At 39.7% G+C, this 20,307-nt stretch overlaps 3 protein-coding genes and 1 pseudogene across 5 annotated transcripts; all 4 read left to right on the top strand.

Moving 5' to 3' along the window:
* On the top strand, positions 1–2,478 carry LOC116213989 (DNA-dependent metalloprotease WSS1). Of its 3 annotated transcripts, none has more exons than XR_004158212.1 (5): positions 2–381; positions 708–903; positions 1,041–1,733; positions 1,895–2,097; positions 2,206–2,478. XR_004158212.1 is itself a non-coding variant. In XM_031549180.1 (5 exons), the coding sequence occupies exons 1-4, from the start codon at positions 224–226 to the stop codon at positions 2,092–2,094; spliced, it is 1,239 nt and encodes a 412-aa protein (XP_031405040.1). In that variant the 5' UTR covers positions 3–223; the 3' UTR covers positions 2,095–2,097; positions 2,206–2,478. The 3 variants fall into 3 exon arrangements, 2 of the variants coding, with proteins under 2 accessions (XP_031405041.1, XP_031405040.1); XM_031549180.1 differs by having other exon boundaries at positions 3–381; positions 1,903–2,097; XM_031549181.1 differs by lacking the exon at positions 2,206–2,478 and having other exon boundaries at positions 1–381; positions 1,041–1,794; positions 1,895–2,037.
* A 1,133-nt stretch (positions 2,479–3,611) lies between these two features.
* LOC116213990 (serine acetyltransferase 1, chloroplastic-like) lies at positions 3,612–5,339 on the top strand. The gene is made up of 2 exons (XM_031549182.1): positions 3,612–3,820; positions 3,935–5,339. The coding sequence occupies exon 2, from the start codon at positions 3,953–3,955 to the stop codon at positions 5,087–5,089; it is 1,137 nt and encodes a 378-aa protein (XP_031405042.1). The 5' UTR covers positions 3,612–3,820; positions 3,935–3,952; the 3' UTR covers positions 5,090–5,339.
* A 1,773-nt stretch (positions 5,340–7,112) lies between these two features.
* Positions 7,113–9,029, top strand: LOC116215551 (cytochrome P450 71D9-like). Its single transcript, XM_031551295.1, has 2 exons — positions 7,113–8,062; positions 8,297–9,029. The coding sequence occupies exons 1-2, from the start codon at positions 7,166–7,168 to the stop codon at positions 8,906–8,908; spliced, it is 1,509 nt and encodes a 502-aa protein (XP_031407155.1). The 5' UTR covers positions 7,113–7,165; the 3' UTR covers positions 8,909–9,029.
* An 8,033-nt stretch (positions 9,030–17,062) lies between these two features.
* Positions 17,063–17,710, top strand: LOC116213287 (annotated as a pseudogene).
* The last annotated feature ends 2,597 nt before the right edge of the window (positions 17,711–20,307 follow it).

The following is a 20,307-nucleotide window of genomic DNA, read 5'->3' as shown; positions in this document are numbered from 1 at the left end:
CCGTTCCCGACCACATCTAAAACCCCGTTTCCAAACACTTCCTTACCCCTCTCTCTCTCTCTGGAAGGAGAGCACAATCGTCCATCCGTCCCGTCGTCGTGAATGAATTCCAAATAATCCCGCCAAAGTTATCGCCTCGAAGTCGAGGCTGTGTCAATGTCAATGGGGGTTCGATTAGGGTTTCGCTTGCTTGACTTGAGGTTGTGATCGGAGGGGAGGAGGGATGAATAGTGTGGGGGATCTCAACAAGGTGTGGGAGATCAAGGCTTTGAAGAAGCCCGGAGAGGATGAAGCTAGGAAGATGCTCGAGAGGATCGCCAAACAGGTCCAGCCCATCATGCGCAATCGCAAATGGCGGGTCAAGCTCCTGAGCGAGTTCTGGTAATTGATTTTCCCATATATGTGCAACCCGTAGCCTTAATCATCATTTCATTGGTGTAGAAAGGATCGCCATTTCGTTTGAACAATTCTCATTTGATATTGTTTGTCAAGCTGAGCACAGTCTGTCTTGTAGTAGCTTGTGGCATCTCCATGAATTTGGCTTTTGTAATGTGGTGTTGTGTTATTCTGAACTGAACTGCTTGATTGGTCGAATCTGCTGAAGATTTTTGCCCGAAAAAATTGTGGCTTTAATGCCATTTTTTTTAATTCGGTGGGTTGCGATGTTGTAAATAAGCCTATTTTGGGGTGGTGTTCTCTGTTTGCAGTCCGAAGAACGGACGTCTTCTTGGCTTGAATGTGAATCATGGAGTGAATGTGAAGCTGCGGCTCCGAAGGCCTAACCGCGAGTACGAGTTCTATCCTTATGAGCAGGTGCTTGACACGATGCTTCATGAGCTGTGCCATATCATCCGCGGTCCTCACGATGCCACATTTTACAAGCTCTGGGATGAACTTAGAAAGGTCTTATCATTAAAAAAAGGCCCCCTTTTTTTTTTTTGAAATCCACGTTGATGTTCCTTATGGCCATTACTATGGTAGAATGTCAATGTTGCCCTATATTGCTCTATTAACTCTTCGTGTTTCCGTCACTAATATAGGAATGCGAGCAGTTGATTTCACATGGAATGTCGGGCTCCAGTGAGGGGTTTGTTCTCCCAGGAAGGCGCCTAGGTGGTCTCTCTCGTCAGCCTCCTCTTTCTGCACTACGCCGTACTGCAGCAGCAGCTGCTGAAAAGAGGGTAGTGTTGGGTTCTCTACTTCCCTCTGGACCCAGACGCCTCGGTGGTGATAATAACATCATGAGTGCACTCAGTCCTGTACAGGCTGCTGCAATGGCTGCAGAGAGGAGATTGCAGGATAATATTTGGTGTGGTTCTGGCTCCTGCCAAGAGCCTGAGGTTATAGAAAATAGTTCCGATGTCTTGCAAGATGTACAGAATGTGACGGAAAGCCAGGGTAGTCCAAGAGATATTGGCCCTAGCAGACAAATTGCAGACTTAGTATCTAGGAAAAGATTGCATGAACCAGATGCGAAATTGACTGTACAATCATCAAAGAGGAAGCAACTATCCAATTTGGTGGATTTGACCCAGGGTGCTTCAACATCATCGCCTACAATTGATTGCCCCTCCAAATTTCAAAATAGAAGAGCTGAGTCTGATAATGTTTTGCCTGCTTGGTCTGAAGATAATTCTGCTGCACCTGCCAGCTCCACTGCAAGCCAGAGCTCTAAAGATAATCCTCAGGAACTCCATCAGTGGGAGTGTGCAGTTTGCACTTTGTTGAACCCTGTGAGTATTTCAGAATCAGATTATGTCAGACAGAATTTCACGAGATATCTAAAATATTTTGGTAGGGAGTGCTGCTTTTCTACTTAGAATCACTTGTGCATGCTTTCCTTAAGCAAATGAGGCTTCGGTTTCTGGATCTGACTTGGTTGTTGATTATGGAGAAATGTAGCCATTGGCTCCACTGTGCGAGATTTGTGGCTCCCAAAGACCCATGGATAACGGTGCCGAGTTCAAGTTCTGGTCCTGTAAATTCTGTACTTTGGACAATGGTGTGGAGTTAGATAGATGCTCAGCATGTCAGCAGTGGAGATATTCAACTGGAGCTCCAGCGTCGGCATACCCACTCCACCGGGGGGATTGATCGGTTAGAGACTTAAATTTGACTGCTTGAGATGTTCCCTTGTCTGGTTAGTATAGTAGCGTTATCATGTAAATCTTACTGCTAATTGTGATCTCTTGTTACCCAAATCAGGTCCTAATGGGAAGGGACCAATACGTGGACTCTTAACTCTGGACATTCTTTTGGCGAATATCTTGATTTCTCTGCAGATAGACTGGTGAAGTGAGAACCTTTACCGAGTGAGGCACCCCGGGGTGAGACTGGAGAGCAGGTACAGCTGCTATTGCCCTCTAGTCCATTTTTGAAGGATCGACTTAATTATTGTGTTCTTCTGATATTTGGACACTCCAACAATGATTGAATCTCGTTATATTGATTGCCATGCCTTGGTTCATTTTTGTGCTATTCAACCACCAAAATTTAATATCTTTTGCATGTGATTGGGGGCTCTTCGAATAAGGTACGGTGACAATGGTTTTTTTTAGATGACGGGGGCCATTAATTATACCTTCCACATTGAATGGTTTCTAAGGATCCTTTATCAGTGCTGCTTCATGCTTTGAAGAGGCAACTGATTGCTTGATAAAAGCCAGAAAGTGGCTTCCTAAATGGGCCTACGGATAAATTAGACGACAACTAACAAGTGCCTTTTGATAGGGACGCTCCATTAATCTTTTGGCCTCTAACACGGCTTCGATCTGCCGAATCCATCCTTTTTCTTCCATTCGTGGCGAATTCCTCTCTCCAGTTTCCTTTCTGCAGTAAACCGAATTTGGCAAAGCTTCGATCTGCCAAACAAATCAGTCCATTCATAAGTTTCTCTCTTCAGGATCTCTTTGTGAGAACTCTGTTTGTGTCATCGTTGTTTTTGGCATTGTTCTCTTGCCTTTCCTCGGACGACTTTCCCATGATAAGAGCATCAATGAAGGTTTGATTGTGAAGAAGGGGAAATTATTGAGAGATTTTACCTTGTCACATGCCGTGAAGAAGCATCAATTAAATTACATGAAATAGAGAAATTAATGTTAATTACTTGGATAATTGTCATAATTATTTTTTATTAAATAATAATTATTGATTATTTCTCGTCACGTCAGTGTGAGGTGAAATCATTTAAGATTATCTCTTGAAGAAGATATTCGTATCTCCGTCAAAATACAAATAACTTGTCACTATAATCTCAACATCCATCCTTTCTGAGTTAATGTTAATCGGCGAAAATATGGTGGGAAATCATCTCAATCTGTACCGGTTGCCGTGTCTACGAGTCGCATTTAATAATTGAAATGGCTTATTCAAGGAAAGAGTCGATATGGGGGTCGGATTTGATGGACCGATTTAAGCGATAATTCGGCCATGAAAATGACATTCCAAAAGAAAGCACCAGAGGACCGCATAAACCTTGCGCTGTTCATTCTGAGGTGGGCCTGAAACTGAAAGGGACTAATCTCAGTGTCTACTACTCTTTACATCCTATGCGTCCCTATTAGCTTTGTGACAATTATTGAAGATGAACATTCCTCGAATTTTCACCTCAATTCCGATTATGCCCGATCATCTTTGGTCGTTGACGATGAGCTACCCATAACTAACCAATTATCGACGAACATCTTTTATTCGTGGAAAGACATCCAAAACCTCGGTCACGCCTACAAGTTTTATATTATATGGAAGGGCTATAAACCTCGACCTCGACCTTCATTAGCCGACCATCTATGCCGTCATATGCTTACTTTTACGGTGAAAGGTACATACTCTAAGAAGTTCGATTCGTATTTTATTAGTCATCGGGCACATATGCTTTCAGTATGCTCAGTGCGTCACTGTCCAAAGCGCATTCATTTTTCTCCTCTCCTCTCAGCGGTTAAACTCTCGGAAAATGTTGCACTTTCCCGTTAAAATCTCGTTTTCCGTTAGAGCTCCGGCGAGGCATGAGACCTATTCTCTTCATCCTCTGAACGCCCGATCTTCTCTCCACAATCTTCTCCGTTCTCGATATGAACATCCTCCACCGTCTTCGCCTCCTCATCCTCCGGTGGACCCCCGGAAACCGGCTTCCAGGAATCCTCCCCCCATGGCTGCTTGCCTCCACATCCACAGCACCGCTCCTAGGACCGAGCCAAACGTCCCACCCGGCAGCAAGTTCGCCAGCTTCGACCGGCAGCCTAAGCACGTGAACGGTGGGGCGAAGGCCAATCCTTGCGACGACGAGATTTGGCTGAAGATGCGGGAGGAGGCAATGTCGGATGCGTCCCGGGAGCCGATTCTCTCGGAGTACTATCAGGAGTCGATCCTGTCGCACGACTCGCTCGAGGCAGCGCTGGCGAACCGCCTGTCGGTTAAGCTGGGCGTCCCGAGCATCCCGAGCAAGACGTTCTTCGACGTATTCCACGGCGTGCTCGCGGAGGATCTGGAGATCATGTACGCCGTAAGGGCGGATTTGAGGGTGGTTCTTGAGAGGGACCCGGCCTGCGTGAGCTATGCGCACTGTTTCCTGAACTTCAAGGGCTTCTTGGCAATCCAGTCCCACCGGGTGGCCCATAGGCTGTGGTCCCAGGGCAGGAACGTCCTGGCCTTCCTCATACAGAACCGGGTCTCCGAGGTCTTCGCGGTGGACATCCACCCGGGCACGAGGATTGGGAGGGGGATACTGCTCGACCACGCAACTGGAGTCGTGGTGGGAGAGACGGCCGTGATTGGGAACAACGTCTCGATCCTTCACAATGTGACGCTGGGAGGCACCGGGAATGCGTCCGGGGACCGGCATCCGAAGATCGGAGACGGGGTACTGATCGGGGCCGGGACCTGCATCCTGGGGAATATCAGGATTGGGGAGGGCGCCAAGATCGGGGCTGGGTCAGTTGTCCTGAGGGACGTGCCGCCGAGGACAACAGCAGTCGGGAACCCGGCGAGGCTGGTCGGAGGGAAGGAGAACCCAGTGAGGTTGGATAAGATGCCTGGCCTCACCATGGACCACGTCTCGCATATATCCGACTGGTCCGACTACGTTATATAGAAAGCCCAAATCTTGTAATTTCCTTCCCAGCCTGTCGCATTTCCGAATAGGCTCGAGCCTATCAAGCAAGACGTCCTGGGTCGCCGCCGATCCAGCATCAAGGCTAGATTAGAAGCTAACATCAACTATTTGGGGGAATTTTATTAGTGGGGCCCTTCGTACATATTTTTGGGTAGTTATTATTTTTATTAATTCTATGTTCCCTAATAGCATGATTGATTTGCCCTACATAATGCCCGTCTTTTATTTACCTCTTAAGAACAGTTATCGAACCATGCAGCTCAGCTGACATATGACTCGGTAGTCTTGATATGTTGCGCGCGATAGGTCTGCGCCGATGCTTTCCTTTCGTGTTGATCAATGTAAACGCGAGAGAGCCCATAGAAGGCCCAGGCCCATCAGATAAGAAATATCAGACAGAAGGCCCATAAAGGGTCCACCACCAAGAAAATGAAAGTTGCAGGCTTGATTTAAATTGACTGATCAGAATCAATTCTACCCGAGGAAGACAACATTGAGCAATCGGATCAGACGCTGGTTTGAAGCAGTGTGACATCTAAGCCTTGAGATGCCTGCCCGGAATGGAAGCAAACCCGGAGTTTAAATGTGTTTTACAATCTGCTGCAGTGAAGATGGAACCTTCACTAACCCCGGAAAACTCTATGATTCCCGTAGCTTCCAAATGTATGGATTCCAAGCACGATGCCGGCTTGCCTGTAAGTGGCACATATGGGCTGGTGGTATCACAACAATCGGTGTCCGAGCTTAAGTTTTATCTTTACTGGAAAACATATACTCTGGCAGCTGAAATTTTCAGAAAAGTAGATAATGAGCTATCACCATGCACATAACGACAGTCTCACGTCGCGGATATTTTTCTACTGTGCCTATGGCTGTCACTCTCTTCTAGTCAGTGTCAATTCTAGCAATCCAGTAGATATGGCATCGCTCATGGATTGAAAATATCAACAAAGATCAAATAAATATGATTAGATAAAACAAATTTAATACTTTTAAGTTCTATAAAAAATGAGTCATGTCAAAGAATTTTTTACATGAATATATTGTTTGCGGACTGGCATGAATCACGTGTGAACGTGACTGATCCTGTTTGGACGTTGTCTTCAGGGACTTGGCCGAGAAATAAGACCTGTTGATGTATATTCATTTTGAGGAAGAAACATGTCCAGTCTTTCAGTGGATCAGAGAAGAAGAATTGTGTTGATTCTTATTGAGAGGATCGTCTCAAGTGCCAGATCACCTGTCAATCCGGTTTAGAACCTATTTTCTTTGTCTTACGGCATTACACTGTAAGGGCAGCTTCTAACAAAAAATGGCAGATTGCAGAAGCCAAGAGCGATTCATATCACTGGTTGCAGAAGCAATAAAATGTTCATAAGCTGGTTTAGATATTGTTGATGTGTTCCCGTCGTGGACATGGCTTCATGTCATCAGCGGAATGAAGCCTCAACCTCAATAAGATACACTACTGTAATTGATGGAATGTTGGATGTCATCATCAACGAGCATCCGGAGGCTAGGTGGAAAGATGGGCAAAGTTGAAACAAAGAAATCACTTCGAGATGCTGCTCTAATACTTTCACTGAAAGCTCCAAAATGGATATCCCAACATGACTGGGCCCTTTGCGATGACATTTAGACAGAAAAATGAAATGTATGCACATGATCCCTACCCCTTAGCCCTCACTATCCTTTCCCTAGTAAGTACAGCAGATAAGTGATGGAGTTCCTCCATCGGCTTCATTATCTAATAATTGCATTTATTTCAGCTCTACGGATTGTTTGGGTCCCATATGGGTTTATCAATTAGTAAGGGAAAGGAAAACATGTATCACATGGAGACAAAGGTTTTCAGTTGTTAGCCTTTCACATTCAGCTATATCAAGATTGCATACAGCTGGTACACAACCTTGTAACTCGTACATTGTCGTTGGTTCTTTTTTTTTTTTTTCCATCAGGAAGACAGTGACTAGATTATAAGTTGATTCACGACAGTTTCGACTGGCTACAATACATAAATTGGAAAGCAAGACATCATCTTCCTGTATCAGTCCCATGGAGCTTAAATCCTCCTCTCTTCTCCTATTTACTTTCCTTCTACTCCTGATCTTTAGAGTTTTGAAGCGACAACAGTCCAGACCGAATCACTTGAACCGAAACCTTCCTTCTGGGCCATGGAAACTACCCATCATCGGGAGCCTGCACCATATGGTCGGGTCTCTGCCCCACCGGGCACTAAGAAATTTGGCAACAAAATATGGGCCATTGATGCATCTTCAGTTCGGGGAAGTTTCCACGATTGTAGTTTCTTCACCTGAGCTTGCCAAAGAGGTGATGAAAACGCATGATGTTACCTTTGCTTACAGGCCAGAGCTTCTTGCCCCGAAGATCCTGACATACAACTGCACAGACATTGCTTTCTCGCCTTACGGGGAGTACTGGAGGCAACTCCGAAAGATTTGCACGCTGGAGCTATTGAGTGCAAAAAGGGTCCATTCTTTCCGGTGGATCAGAGAAGAAGAAGCATCAAAGCTCACCGAACAGATGGTGTCAAGCGCAGGATCACCAGTCAATCTGACACAGCATTTATTCTCAATGACTTACAGCATTATATCAAGGGCAGCTTTTGGTCAGAAATGCAGCGGCCAGGAGAGGTTCATGGAAGTGATCCAGGAAACTAGTGTATTGGCACGGGGTTTTGATATCTCTGATATTTTTCCTTCATGTGCTTTCCTCCACTCCATCAGCGGGACCAGACGTAAACTCGAGAGGCTGCACCTAGAAAGTGACAATATAATTGAGAATATCATCACTGAGCATCGGGAGGCTCAAGGAAAGATGACCCCAAAAGGTGAAGCAAGTGAGGATCTCATCGATGTTCTTCTTAAATTCGAGAAGTGCGATGATCAGGGATTCTCCCTTAGCACGAGCAACATCAAAGCAGTGATCTTTGTTAGTCTTTTTCTGCCCTGCCTTCATTAAGCTTTTTTATTTTCCAAGATGCTAATTCCTCATCAGTAGTTTACTGGTCGACTTATATATACAACTGATGAGCAATTTTCACCTAACGGAACGTTATAAACTATTAAGATATGCAAATGTCAACACTGAGAAACATCTGTCTTGGAGATGCATCTGTAAGTCAGCTCTCCTTATGGCTCACCTGTCCTTACTTTTTACTGATAGGATGTTTTTTCTGGTGGGGGTGAGACATCTGCAACCACGGTAGATTGGGCCATGGCAGAGATGATAAAGAAGCCAAGGATCCTGGAAAAGGCACAAGCTGAGGTGAGGCGGGTTTTCGACAGACAAGGGGAAGTCCAAGAAGACTGTCTAACCGAGCTAAAGTACTTGAAATTGGTCATAAAAGAGGTACTAAGACTCCACCCAGCTCTGGCCTTGCTGCTTCCCAGAGAGTGTGGAGAGCAGTGCGAGATTAATGGATTCGAGATACCAAAGAAAACTCGAGTGATTATCAATGCGTGGGCAATAGGAAGAGATCCTGAGTATTGGGACGAACCTGAAATATTCGATCCAGAGAGATTCCTAAACAGCCTGATTGACTACAAGGGTAATAACTACGAATATATCCCATTTGGGATGGGAAGGAGGATCTGTCCAGGCATAAATTTTGGGCTCACGACTGTGGAGTATCTGCTTGCGATGCTTCTCTACCATTTTGACTGGAAACTCCCCAGTGGATTTAAGAATGAAGATGTTGACATGACGGAGTTGTTTGGAGTGTCAGTGAGGAGGAAACATGATCTGTACTTAATCCCCCTTCCCTACCATCCTTAATTTCCTACCAAGTATATTATCGGTGTCAACACCTAGTGAAGTTGATGTAGAATATGTAAGGGTTGCATGACCACAGATTACAGATTCCCTAATGAATATATGGTGAATTATTTTCCTAAAACTTCTATTTATGGATGTATAATTGCAAATCGGGCCTTGTGGTTATCTGAACTTTTTACAAGCCCAAGGAAGACTACACTGAGCAATCGGGTCAGATCCTGGTTGGTAGCAATGTAACATATCTAAGCCTTAAGATGCCCACTCGAAGTGGAAGCAAATCAGAGTTGAAATGTGTTTACAATATGCTGCAGAGAAGATGGAACCTCCAGTCTTTAACCCTGGAAGACACTACGATTCAGTTCCTTCACAGTGCATTGGAGCTATGGATTCCAAGCAACGGCTCGCCAGTAAGCAGAACATGGAGGCTGATGGTACCGTAACAATCGGCTTATGAGTTTAAATTTTATCTTGTATTATCTTTATGGAAACGATAACTCTGGCAGCTGCAATTTTCAGAAAAGCCGATAATGATTTATTAACCATGTAAGTAAAAGCAGTCTCATGCCGGAATTTTTCTACCATGCTATGAGAGGATTACAAGCTTGCAGGGCTGTGCCGGTCACTCTCTAGTCACTGTCCCTTCTGGCTCTCCAAGGAGACATGGCATCAGTCATGGTTTGAAAATATCAACAAAGATCAAGCACATATGATTAGACAAAATAAATTTAATACTAAAAGTTCTACAAAATAATATATGAGTCATGTCAGAGAATTTTTTATTTAAATATATTGCATACTATATTGTTAACTTATCAAGGGGTATGAATCACGACGAGATTAATAATTTTAATTTTTTTTGTGAAACTATGAGTATTTTCAGCCTATTGATTGTGACCAATCATCATGTTTGGACGTTGTCTTTGTCGAGTTGGCCAAGAAATGAGGCCAGTTGACTTCATTTCGAGTAAGCACGAGATTTTCAATTGGATCTCAGAAGACGAAGTGTTGAATCTTGTCAATCAAGTTGAGAATCTATTTTCCTCGTTATTATGGAATTACTGTAAGGACAGCTTCTAACAAGAAATGCAGAAGCCAATAGCAACTCATATCACTGGTTGCAGAAGGAATAAAATGTTCATAAGCTGATTTAGATATTGTCAACGTATTCCGTTCGTTTACTTCATGTCATCGCAGAATGAAGCCTCAACCTCAAGAAGATACGCCATATGTAATTGATGGAATGTTGGATTATTATGCATAGCAATTGGATCCTTAATATATATCTGATATAAAGGGGAATTGTGATAGGTTCGGTCAGATGGCTTCATAATAATCTGACCCTGACCTCATAATGCCCAGATTTCTACATAGAATTTCCTCGGATTTTTTCAGTTTTTATTTTTATATTAATTTTCTAATAAAAAGGATTTTGTTTTAATTTTTAAAGATATACGATACGATAAAGTCTGATTTTTTAAGTTATTTATAGATATGATGATTGCTACTCCTAACCTGTAACACTATATATATATATATATTAGAAACAAACTAAGTACATCCGTTTACAAGAGGAAGAGCCCATGATCTCCCAACAAAACGAGAAGTTCCAAGAATAAAGGCTTTAGAAAACAACTAAGTAAAGCAAATCAAGTTAACGACTGCATAGATTTTTCAATCCTCTATCATCATTTACTTCTATGATCAATGTATATATAAATATATATAAATATATATATATATATTGACTTATGTATTACTTTTTCTCTTTGATTTGTCAGCATGTCTTACAATTTATTGAGTGAGCTATTGCCTAAAAAAAACTTAAAAGATATAAGTTATAGTAAATAAATTATGGGATGCAGTGAACAAAAAGAACAATAACTTAATCGGCATGGATATGACTCTTCTTGATGAAGAGGTACAACATATTTTATTTTTTAGAGTAAATAGGCAATTTCGTCCCTGACTTTTGAGGTTTACATCAATTTAACCCCTCACGTTTTAGTTACATCAATAATGTCCTTAAGTTTTGAACTGCTACATCAATTTGGTCATCGTTACATCAATTTAGTCCCCCCCATTAGTGCATGGACATCAGGTACTGCGACAATTACATCAATTAGGTGGTTATGTGGTATAGGTGCATCGATCAAGTCCCAATGAACCATCAGTTTGGTCCCCTGTCGTATCATTAAGATCCTTAGGCTTCCTACCGTTAAGTATGAATGCTGACGGTATTAAATGCTGGAAATTGTTACATCAACTTAGTCATCTTGCTACATCAATTTAATCCATGCGCTATTTTTTAACAAATTGAACTCCCGCCTTCCTTCCTCCTTCCTCCTTCCTCTTACTGAACAAAGCCATCTTGGACTACTGGAGGACAAATCCGTTGCAGATGGATTGAAGCATGAAATTAACTAAATGAAAATAGTTGCCAAAGTAAAATGGAATTACCAAAATGACTATATTAATAGACAAGTGTTTACAAGAGAGTGTACATGTTTCTTTTTGTTACATAAATTTAATAAATATGATATTTTATTTTATTGATGAGATTAGGGCTTGCAAGACCTCTCGTTTAGTCTCATTCTCCCTCTTCCTCTCGCATTCAATTTGCTGAAACTTAGAGAGAAGAAATTGCGCTCAATCCAATCCAATCCGCGACAGAATCCTAGCTTCTGCAAAACAAATTGCGCTGCTGAAGCGAAGAGAAGGTGGAACCCTAGCTTCTGCGTTAGAGAAGAAATTCCTTTCCTCGAACCGGAGGGTAGAAGGAGGAGGGGAAAGGCGGAACCCTAGCTTCCAGACACGAATCAGAGCAAAACAACGAAGGAGTAGAGAAGAAGAAGCAAAGCATCGAAGGAGTGGGTTTCAACGTTTCTCGGTTTCAGTTAAGTCTGGCATTTCAATTTCTCGAAGCACAGCAGCGGAGGTTTCACTGAATTTGCGATTTCAAACACTAAACATGATTCGACTGGGTTATATCAATTTGCCCAGCCGTTACATCAGTTTAGTCCCTCATCAACATAACGGGGTTTTAATGCCGTCTGCCCCTTTGCCACAATGGACACATCTGCTATTTGAGGGATCAGATTGATGTCACTGCGGATCACTCTGATGTCACACAAAAACACATGGACTTGTGGTCGACCAGTGAGGGACTAAATTGATGTAATGAGGATCAAATTGATGAAGCAGTTCAAAACTCTAGGACATTATTGATGTAAACAAAACGTGATGAAGTAAATTGATGTAAACCTCGAAAGTCATGGATGAAATTGCCTATTTACTCTATTATTTATTACAATATCTATAATGAATAGGATATGTAAATAAACTAATATTCCCAAAACTAATCTTTTCTTTATTTTTTAACTTTCTACAAAAATATTTTTTTTAGTTTATAATATTTTTGAATCAGTATAATTTGTGATACCGATTGTCATTTTCTCGATTTTTCAAATTTTTAGAAAACGAATTATCGATTAAAATTTTAAAATATATAGATTTGAGGGACCATTCATTATTTTCTTCATTTCAACTTTCTTTAAAAATTAATTTTTAAATTTTTATTTTAATATTTTTTAAACTATATAATTTGTGAAAATGGTTATTATTTTCTCTATTTTTTTAGCATTTTTAGAATGAATTTTTAATTTTTAATTTTTCAAATCATATAGATATAAATTTGTATCATCTACACAAAAAATTGTAAAAATATATATTCTACGTAACACGTTATAGATATGATGTTATATATATTTTGTATGAATCTATTAAACTGTGAGTCACCTAAACTATTATGTATATTAAATTAAATTTGGTTAGGATTTCATCTATAAAAATAGATCATATTTGTGTTTTCAAATATCTGTTATCATATTTTCTTTTCAAAAAAATAAATGGAATCATAATTTCTATAGCTATTATTTGTTATCATATATAAAACGTTTTCTACCATGTCACACATATATATCTAATATATATATATATAGTGGTAATAATGGTAAATTACAATAAATAAAATTTCAAAACACGCATATAATATATAATAATACTAAAAAAGCACAAAAATCGAACACATATGATCACGTGCAATGCACGGGCTCCATGACTAGTGGTAAATATATAGTGGATATTGAAAACATCTTCAAAAAGATGCACATAAAAGGCACATTGTCTATATTACTGTATATAATATATTATAGCAAAATATAGACGGATTATAGATGTCGTTTCATATATAGAGAAAGTGTCATGTTAGAGAAAAACTGAAATAGATAGGGCAACTACAATTTTGAGTTTAGGATAGAGAAATTGTAATGTTATAAAGAGAAAGTGGAATAGACAATGGAACTATTGTTTAAGATTTATGCGAGAGAAAATGTCATGTTAGAGAGAAAGTGGAATAGAGAGCAACAATCACTTACGGTTTAGGAGAGAGAAAGTGTCATGCAAGAGAAATAACAAAACTGTCATTCAAGGTTTAAGAGATAGAAAATGTCATGCTAGAAAGAGGAAGTTGAATAGAAAGTGAAACTACCATTTAGGTTTTAAGAGATAAAATGTCACGTTAAAGAAAGAAAATGGAATAGAGAACACAACTACTATTTTAGGCTTAAGAGAGAGTGTTAGGAAAGAGAGAGCGAACTACTATTTAGGATTTATGAGAGAGATATAGTCATATTAAAAAGGGAAAGTAGAATAAAGAGCAGAACTACCATTTAGGATTAGGAGAGAGAAAATGTCATGTTAGAGAGAGAAAGTAAAATAAAGAGCGTAATTATCATTTAAGGTTTATGATAAAAAAAGTAGAATAGACAGCGAAACTATCATTTAGGGTCTAGGAAAGAGAAAATCTCATGTTAGAGAAAGAAATTGGAATAGAGAATGCAACTACTATTTAGGTTTTAGGAGAGATAAATAGTTAAATATTTAATTGTTGTTTTCTAACAAATTCAACCTCTGGGTATATGTATGATCATTTGCCAAGCCAAGAATCGGTTAAAGGAGAACATTATTCTATATATAATTCAAAGTCTGTTTTTTTACTTTATTCTCTAAATTGTTCTTTTTCATGATTGAATTTTGATTCATAGACATAATTTATTTAATGTAAATTTCAAACTAATTGCTATGATATTTTGATTATTTTAATAATCTTCTCCAAAATTTTCTTTTTCTTGATTGAACTTTGATTCAATCTAACCCGTTTGGTTTTAGAGTCGTTTTTAAAATTTTAACTTTAACTTTAACTCTACTCACTACGCAACAAAAGTCAACAACACAATTATTACTTTTTCCTTTTTCTTCAAATTTTTTAACCATTCAATTCAGTTTTAATACTAAATTCTCTTAACTATTCATTATTTTTTCACATTTTTTCTCGTAATTCAACAATATAATCATTACAACCTAATTAAAATCAAAACTCAACTCCACTTAACTCTAAAACCAAACACACATTGTTTCGATATTGATCGTTTTGATAGGATCTATATTCAAGTTACATTATGGACGTCGCTTCTCTAATTGTAAGACTATTCTGATTTATATACCTTGAATATTTCTTTATTATTTTTATCTCATAATTTAATAGAAATATTTTCTCCATTAACTTTCAGTAGTTTATTTATTTGTCCCTATTCTTTGGTTGAATTTCAGTTTATAGTGCTTTCTTCTCCAAATTGTTCTTTTTCATGGTTGAATTTTGATTCATAGAAAGAACTTTTTTAATGCAAATTTCAAACTAATTGCTATGATAGTTTGATTGTTTTAATAATCTTCTCCAAAATTTTATTTTTCTTGATTGAACATTGATTTGTTGAATGACCTTTATGAGAGATTGATTGTCTTGATATTGATCGTTTTGATAGGATTTCTATTCGAGTTACAATATGGACGTGACTTCTGTAACGGTAAGACTATTCTGATTTGTATACCTTGAATATTTCTTTATTATTTTTATTCCATAATTTAATAGAAATATTTTCTCCATTAACTTTCAGTAGTTTTATTTATTTATTCTTATTCTTTGATTGAATTTCAGTTTGTAGAATGAATTTTCAAACTAATTTTTTCGATATTGATTATTTTAATAAAATATTTATTACAGTTTTAATTAACAATACGAATAAGTTTTGATATTTCAATATTTCTATGTTAAATCTTTAGCAATCGTTCGCGCAATACTCGAGTTTTCATCTAATTTGTAATATGGCGACTCTCGAAAGGAAGCAGAAGCACAGAAAAGGGAGACAGACAGACAAAGCGTGACGATGAGAGAGCTAAGAGAAAGAGTGACAGAGAGCTTGTTGAAAACTTAAAAAAAAAAAAAATTGACAAGAGGGAAAGAGAGGTATGCACATTCGTGTACGTAGTTTCAGCGGTGTGCCAACAGTACTATTCCACGAGCAAAAGGTAGCTTTGCCATTTTTTTATTTTTTATTTTTTATTGGGCAAGTTCGATGTTGCGGAATACAGGAGGAACCCGAAAACTCCCAAAGGAAACTACTCTAACAATCATCTTCTTTCTCCTACCATGCACTCTACCTATTTTTGGTGTCCTGTCATTAAATTATAACTGCTCCAATATCGATGCCCGAATATATTATCGAAAGAGTTCAGACTCCTGCTGCACCGATGTACATATTCTCAAGTAACATGAACGAGAGGCAAAATAAGATATCGTATTTGACATTACAGGTTGCTGATACAATTGCTGGCATTTGGAATTCAGAAGCATCTTAGTAGGCATCACACAGTGACAGGACTACTTAGTATGATATTAATTACGGTAACCCAAAAAAGAAGAATTGGTTGCAAGAATCTTTTGTTCTTCCTTATACTCGAGAGGAGACTTCAAGCCCAGGTTATGTCTGCAGAAGCCTGACCAGTAAAACTCACTGAAGATAAAAAAGGATCTCATCATGTCGAAGTTTTTCGAACATGGCCAAAAGCCAATATAAGTAACTTGGTTCGGGGACATGTATGAAATCATGTGCAGATAATACCCCATGCTTTCAAAGAGCACAGACAACTATATAAGATGATAACATTAACAGAGGATATCACATTCATGCCCAGTTATCCGAAAGAAAGCAAAATATATCTCCCTCTCCTCTCAACTATGGAGCTTCAACCCTCATTTCCCATCCTTCTCGCCTTCTTCCTCTCCATCCTTACCTTCTTGGCAATACGAAAAAGACCCCCTTCAATCGCGCAGCTTGGCCTTCGACCTTCCTCCAGGGCTGTCAACACTTTCCTTTATAGGAAACCTACCCTAAATTCTCCGGTCTAGACATAATGCACTGAGACTCTTGGCCAAGAGATATGGCCCGTTGATGCATCTCCAGCTCGGGGAACTTTCCATTGTCATTGTTTCTAGCGCTGAGATTGGTAGGGAGGTGATGAAGACCCATGACATCACCTTTGCATCTAGGCCACGAGTTCTTGCCTCTGAGATATTTAACTACGGCTGCACGGATATTGCTTTCTCACTGTATGGAGATCACTGGAGACAACTTTGGAGGATCTGCACACTCGAGTTATTCACTACGAAACGTGTCCAGTCTTTCCCCTGTCAACTTGACTGAATGAATATATTCATTGTCTCACAGCAATATAGCATGGACAGCTTTTCGCAAGCGATGCAGAAACCAAGAGCGATTCATATCACTTATTGCAGAAATGATGAAATGTTCATATGTTCCTTTTGATATCTCCGACGTGTTTCCGTCGTTGACATGGCTTCATGGCATCAGCAGATTGAAGCCTCAATTCAAGAAGATACACCATGAAGTTGAAGGAATATTGGAGATCATCATCAATGAGCGCCTGGAGGCCAGGGCACAGAAGACAGGCAAAGCTGAAGCAAGTGAGGATCTGATCGATGTTCTCTTGAAATTTGAGGGGTGCAACGATCATGGATATTCTTTGAGCACAAGTGACATTAAAGGAGTTGTCCTGGTAAGTTTTCTCCATCCCAGGACTCACACTTTTGAACTGTCAAATTCTTCTGTTGACTTGTTTCAATAACTAATCCATAAGCCAAACTGACCACATGGAAAGCACATTCCATCGTATTTTACATTTCTTGGATGATCAAATTTGCAAAAGTTGACCAACCCATTAATGGGCAATATATATTGACGTCCATGGCAATTTCAAATTTGAAGGATATGTTTGTTGGCGGGGGTGAGTCATCTGTAAATGTTGTTAATTGGGCAGTGCCGGAGATGATGAAAAGCCCGAACATCCTGGAGAGGGCTCAAGTTGAGGTGGGACAGGTTTTCAACAGACGGGGGCAAGTGGTAGAAGAAGATTTACCTCGACTGAAGTTCTTGAATGCGGTCATCAAAGAAATTCTGAGGCTTCATTCTCCTTTTAGCCTCCTTCTTCCACGAGAGTGCTAGGAAAGATGTGAGATCAATGGGTTTGAGATACCCATGAAAATCATTGTGTTCGTCAATGCATGGGTCAAAAGGAGAGATCCGGAGTATTGGAAGGAACCGGAAACATTCGATCCCAAGAGATTCCTAGAGAGTCCTATTGCCTACAAGGGAAATAACTTGGAGTATGTACCATTTGGATCGGGGAGGAGGATATGCCCGGGAATGGCTTTTGGCCTTGTAAGTGTGGAGCTCCAACTCGCAATGCTGCTTTTTCGTTTTGACTGGAAGCTCCCAAATGGAATGAAGAATGGATATCTCGACATGACTGAATCGTTTGGGTTTGCAACTAGAAGGAAAGATGATTTGTACTTAATCCCTACCCCTTGCAGTCCTTTTCCTAGTTAGTCTGCACCGCTATTAATGCTTAGGTGCCATTGGATCTGCTTAATTCATTTTCTTCTGCACTATCAGGTCTAAGCAAATTTGGGTTCTAAAGTACTTGCGACATATCTCGTGCAATGCAACATATAAATGTAAAACAAAAATGACAGAATTTTTCTTACTCTGTAACTTTGACACAGAATAAAATTGACTGGTTGATAACTCTTCGTATTGTGAAGAGATGGGCCAGAGAGCATAACTGATAACCTTCCACACTCAATTCTGGTCAAGCCTCCATGCAGTTAGCAGACAACTTTGTATTCCGGATTATTTTTTCTTCTTCGTGTGACATCAACTTTTGAATATAAGTTCATTTAGGACATCGTCAATCAGCTTCATAAACAAAAGCAACACATCATTTTCTTGCCAATGGAATTCCAATCCTCCTCCTGCTCATCTTTAGAGTCCTGAAACTAGGACAAGGATCCAAGCTGGCTAAAGGATCCTTTCTCCCGGGCCATGGAAACTACCCATAATTGGGAGCTTTGCACCATAGGGTAGACCCAGGAGGGGCGAGATTCTTGTGGGGGCGAACTATATGATAGTTTTCCCGAGTTTTTTTGGGGAAGGGGAATATAAGAAATTTCATTAAAATTTCCACTTTTAGGGTTTTAGGATCCCTCCCCCACAGTGCTCTAAGAAATTGGGCCATTGTTGCATCTTCAGCTCAGGGAAGTTTCCACTTTTCTTCACCTGAATGAACTTGCCAAATAGATGACGAAAACCCATGATTTTACCTTCGCCTCTAGTCCAGAGCTTGCCGGTCCTACGAGCACATTGTTTTCCTGCCGTATGGTGAGTACTGAAGGCAACTCCAAGAGATTTGCACGCTGGAACAATTGAGCGCAAAGAGGGTCCATTCTTTCCAGTGGATCCGAGAAGAAGCAGCAGCAATGCTCATTGAATGGATCGCCTCCAACAGGGAATCTGTCACGCCCTGAGCTTGAGGCATGACTGCCCGTACCATGTGACATCAACAATCTTGATTGGAAATAAAACTTAACTCTGTTACAGAAAATATCTCCGTTGCTATCGATAAATAAGTGACGTAAACTATAGCTTCGAGAATTTCTTAAAGTAACAGTTTGAGAGCATGTTCATCTCAAGGCTGTTTACACTTTAAAAAAAGAACCTCAAATACATCTCTAACTCATAAAAAGTATCGTTTGAGCTCCAGTCAAGTAAGACATGCACCTTGCCTTCGAGAAATCATTATATATCGATTTTTTAATTATAATTTTTCTTGAAATATAGAAAAACAAGATTTTTGCACATTTTCTTAATTCAAGCATGATTTTTGGAAAATTGCATAAAAATGCACGATCTAATAATTTTGTTACACATCTAGTACAACGTCAATTATTTCATCAAAATTGATAGAAGAAGCTTAGTGGCATTTAACGGTGCCACGCGTTACACAGAAGCTAGAAAAGGGGGCCTCAAGTGAATTTTTTAAATTAAAAATTAAAAAGAATGAAAAATAAAAAATAATAATAAAAAACCCAAGGAGGGGTGGCCGCTTTGCCGGCCGCGATCGAGGCCCCGTCCATTAGAATTCTCTGGATCCCAATTGGGGCCGCCGGTGAAACCAGCATGAAACCATAGATTGTACTTTTCTTATCATTTTTTTTCCTTTTCCTCTCCTCTTAGGCTACTATATATATATATTTGTGTGGTTGACAAAACCCTACAATCTGAATTTCTATAAATCCTGCAAATATATTATTTTGACTGGACGTACGTTGAAATGTCGGGGAAAAAGACGAATGATATATGAAATTCTTTGCTCATCCGATTGGGATCTGTCGGTGGCAAGTTTGTCCAAGCTCGATAATTGACATACGCTTACAAGGCACGCAATCACAGTTAACCAAGATCTTCTTCTTTTTTCTTTTTTCTTTTTTCGTGGGTGTCAATCAAGATCTTTTTTTTTTTCGTTGGGTAGTTAACCAAGATCTTTGATTGTAGGATATTGATAAATCTGATATTATAATTTGCGGAAATAGTAATAATAATAATAATGTTACTCTTTGGTTTTCCAATAGAGGAGGAAAAAGGAATAAATTTTTTTTTTCTAACATGGGATGGGCCCTTCCTTGATTCCCCCACGCGAAACACATTACCCCGTGTCACTTGACACCGTGATCATGGCCATCCACTCCACATGGGGCTCGCGTGGTGCCCGTGAATGGACAACCGTGATGACCGTGTATTAGGTGTTAGAAAAATCCCGAAACCGATTAATAGAAACCAAATTTTTATGTGGGCTGTTTTGTCCATATATATATCACCATTTGGGAGGAGATAATCAAAGTCTTATCAGCCTTTACCATCAAATATCTAAGGATATAAGATAAACCACCTCACAAATTCATAATCCATGTACACGATCGACCTGATAAAGAATAGATTGAATCGGTAGAGAGAACAAGCATCCGGCACACTTTTATCTGGGTTCATTACACATGCATGAATGCCGGATTCAATATTCTAGTTGAGATCTCCCGTGGCGATTGAAAGTTCATTACTATAAATAAAGATTGACTATGAACACTGAAAAGT

This window comes from Punica granatum, chromosome 7, assembly GCF_007655135.1.
Source record: "Punica granatum isolate Tunisia-2019 chromosome 7, ASM765513v2, whole genome shotgun sequence".
NCBI lineage: Eukaryota > Viridiplantae > Streptophyta > Magnoliopsida > Myrtales > Lythraceae > Punica > Punica granatum.
The sequence above is the reverse complement of the archived record's forward strand: the minus strand, read 5'-3'. Positions and strand labels throughout refer to the sequence as shown.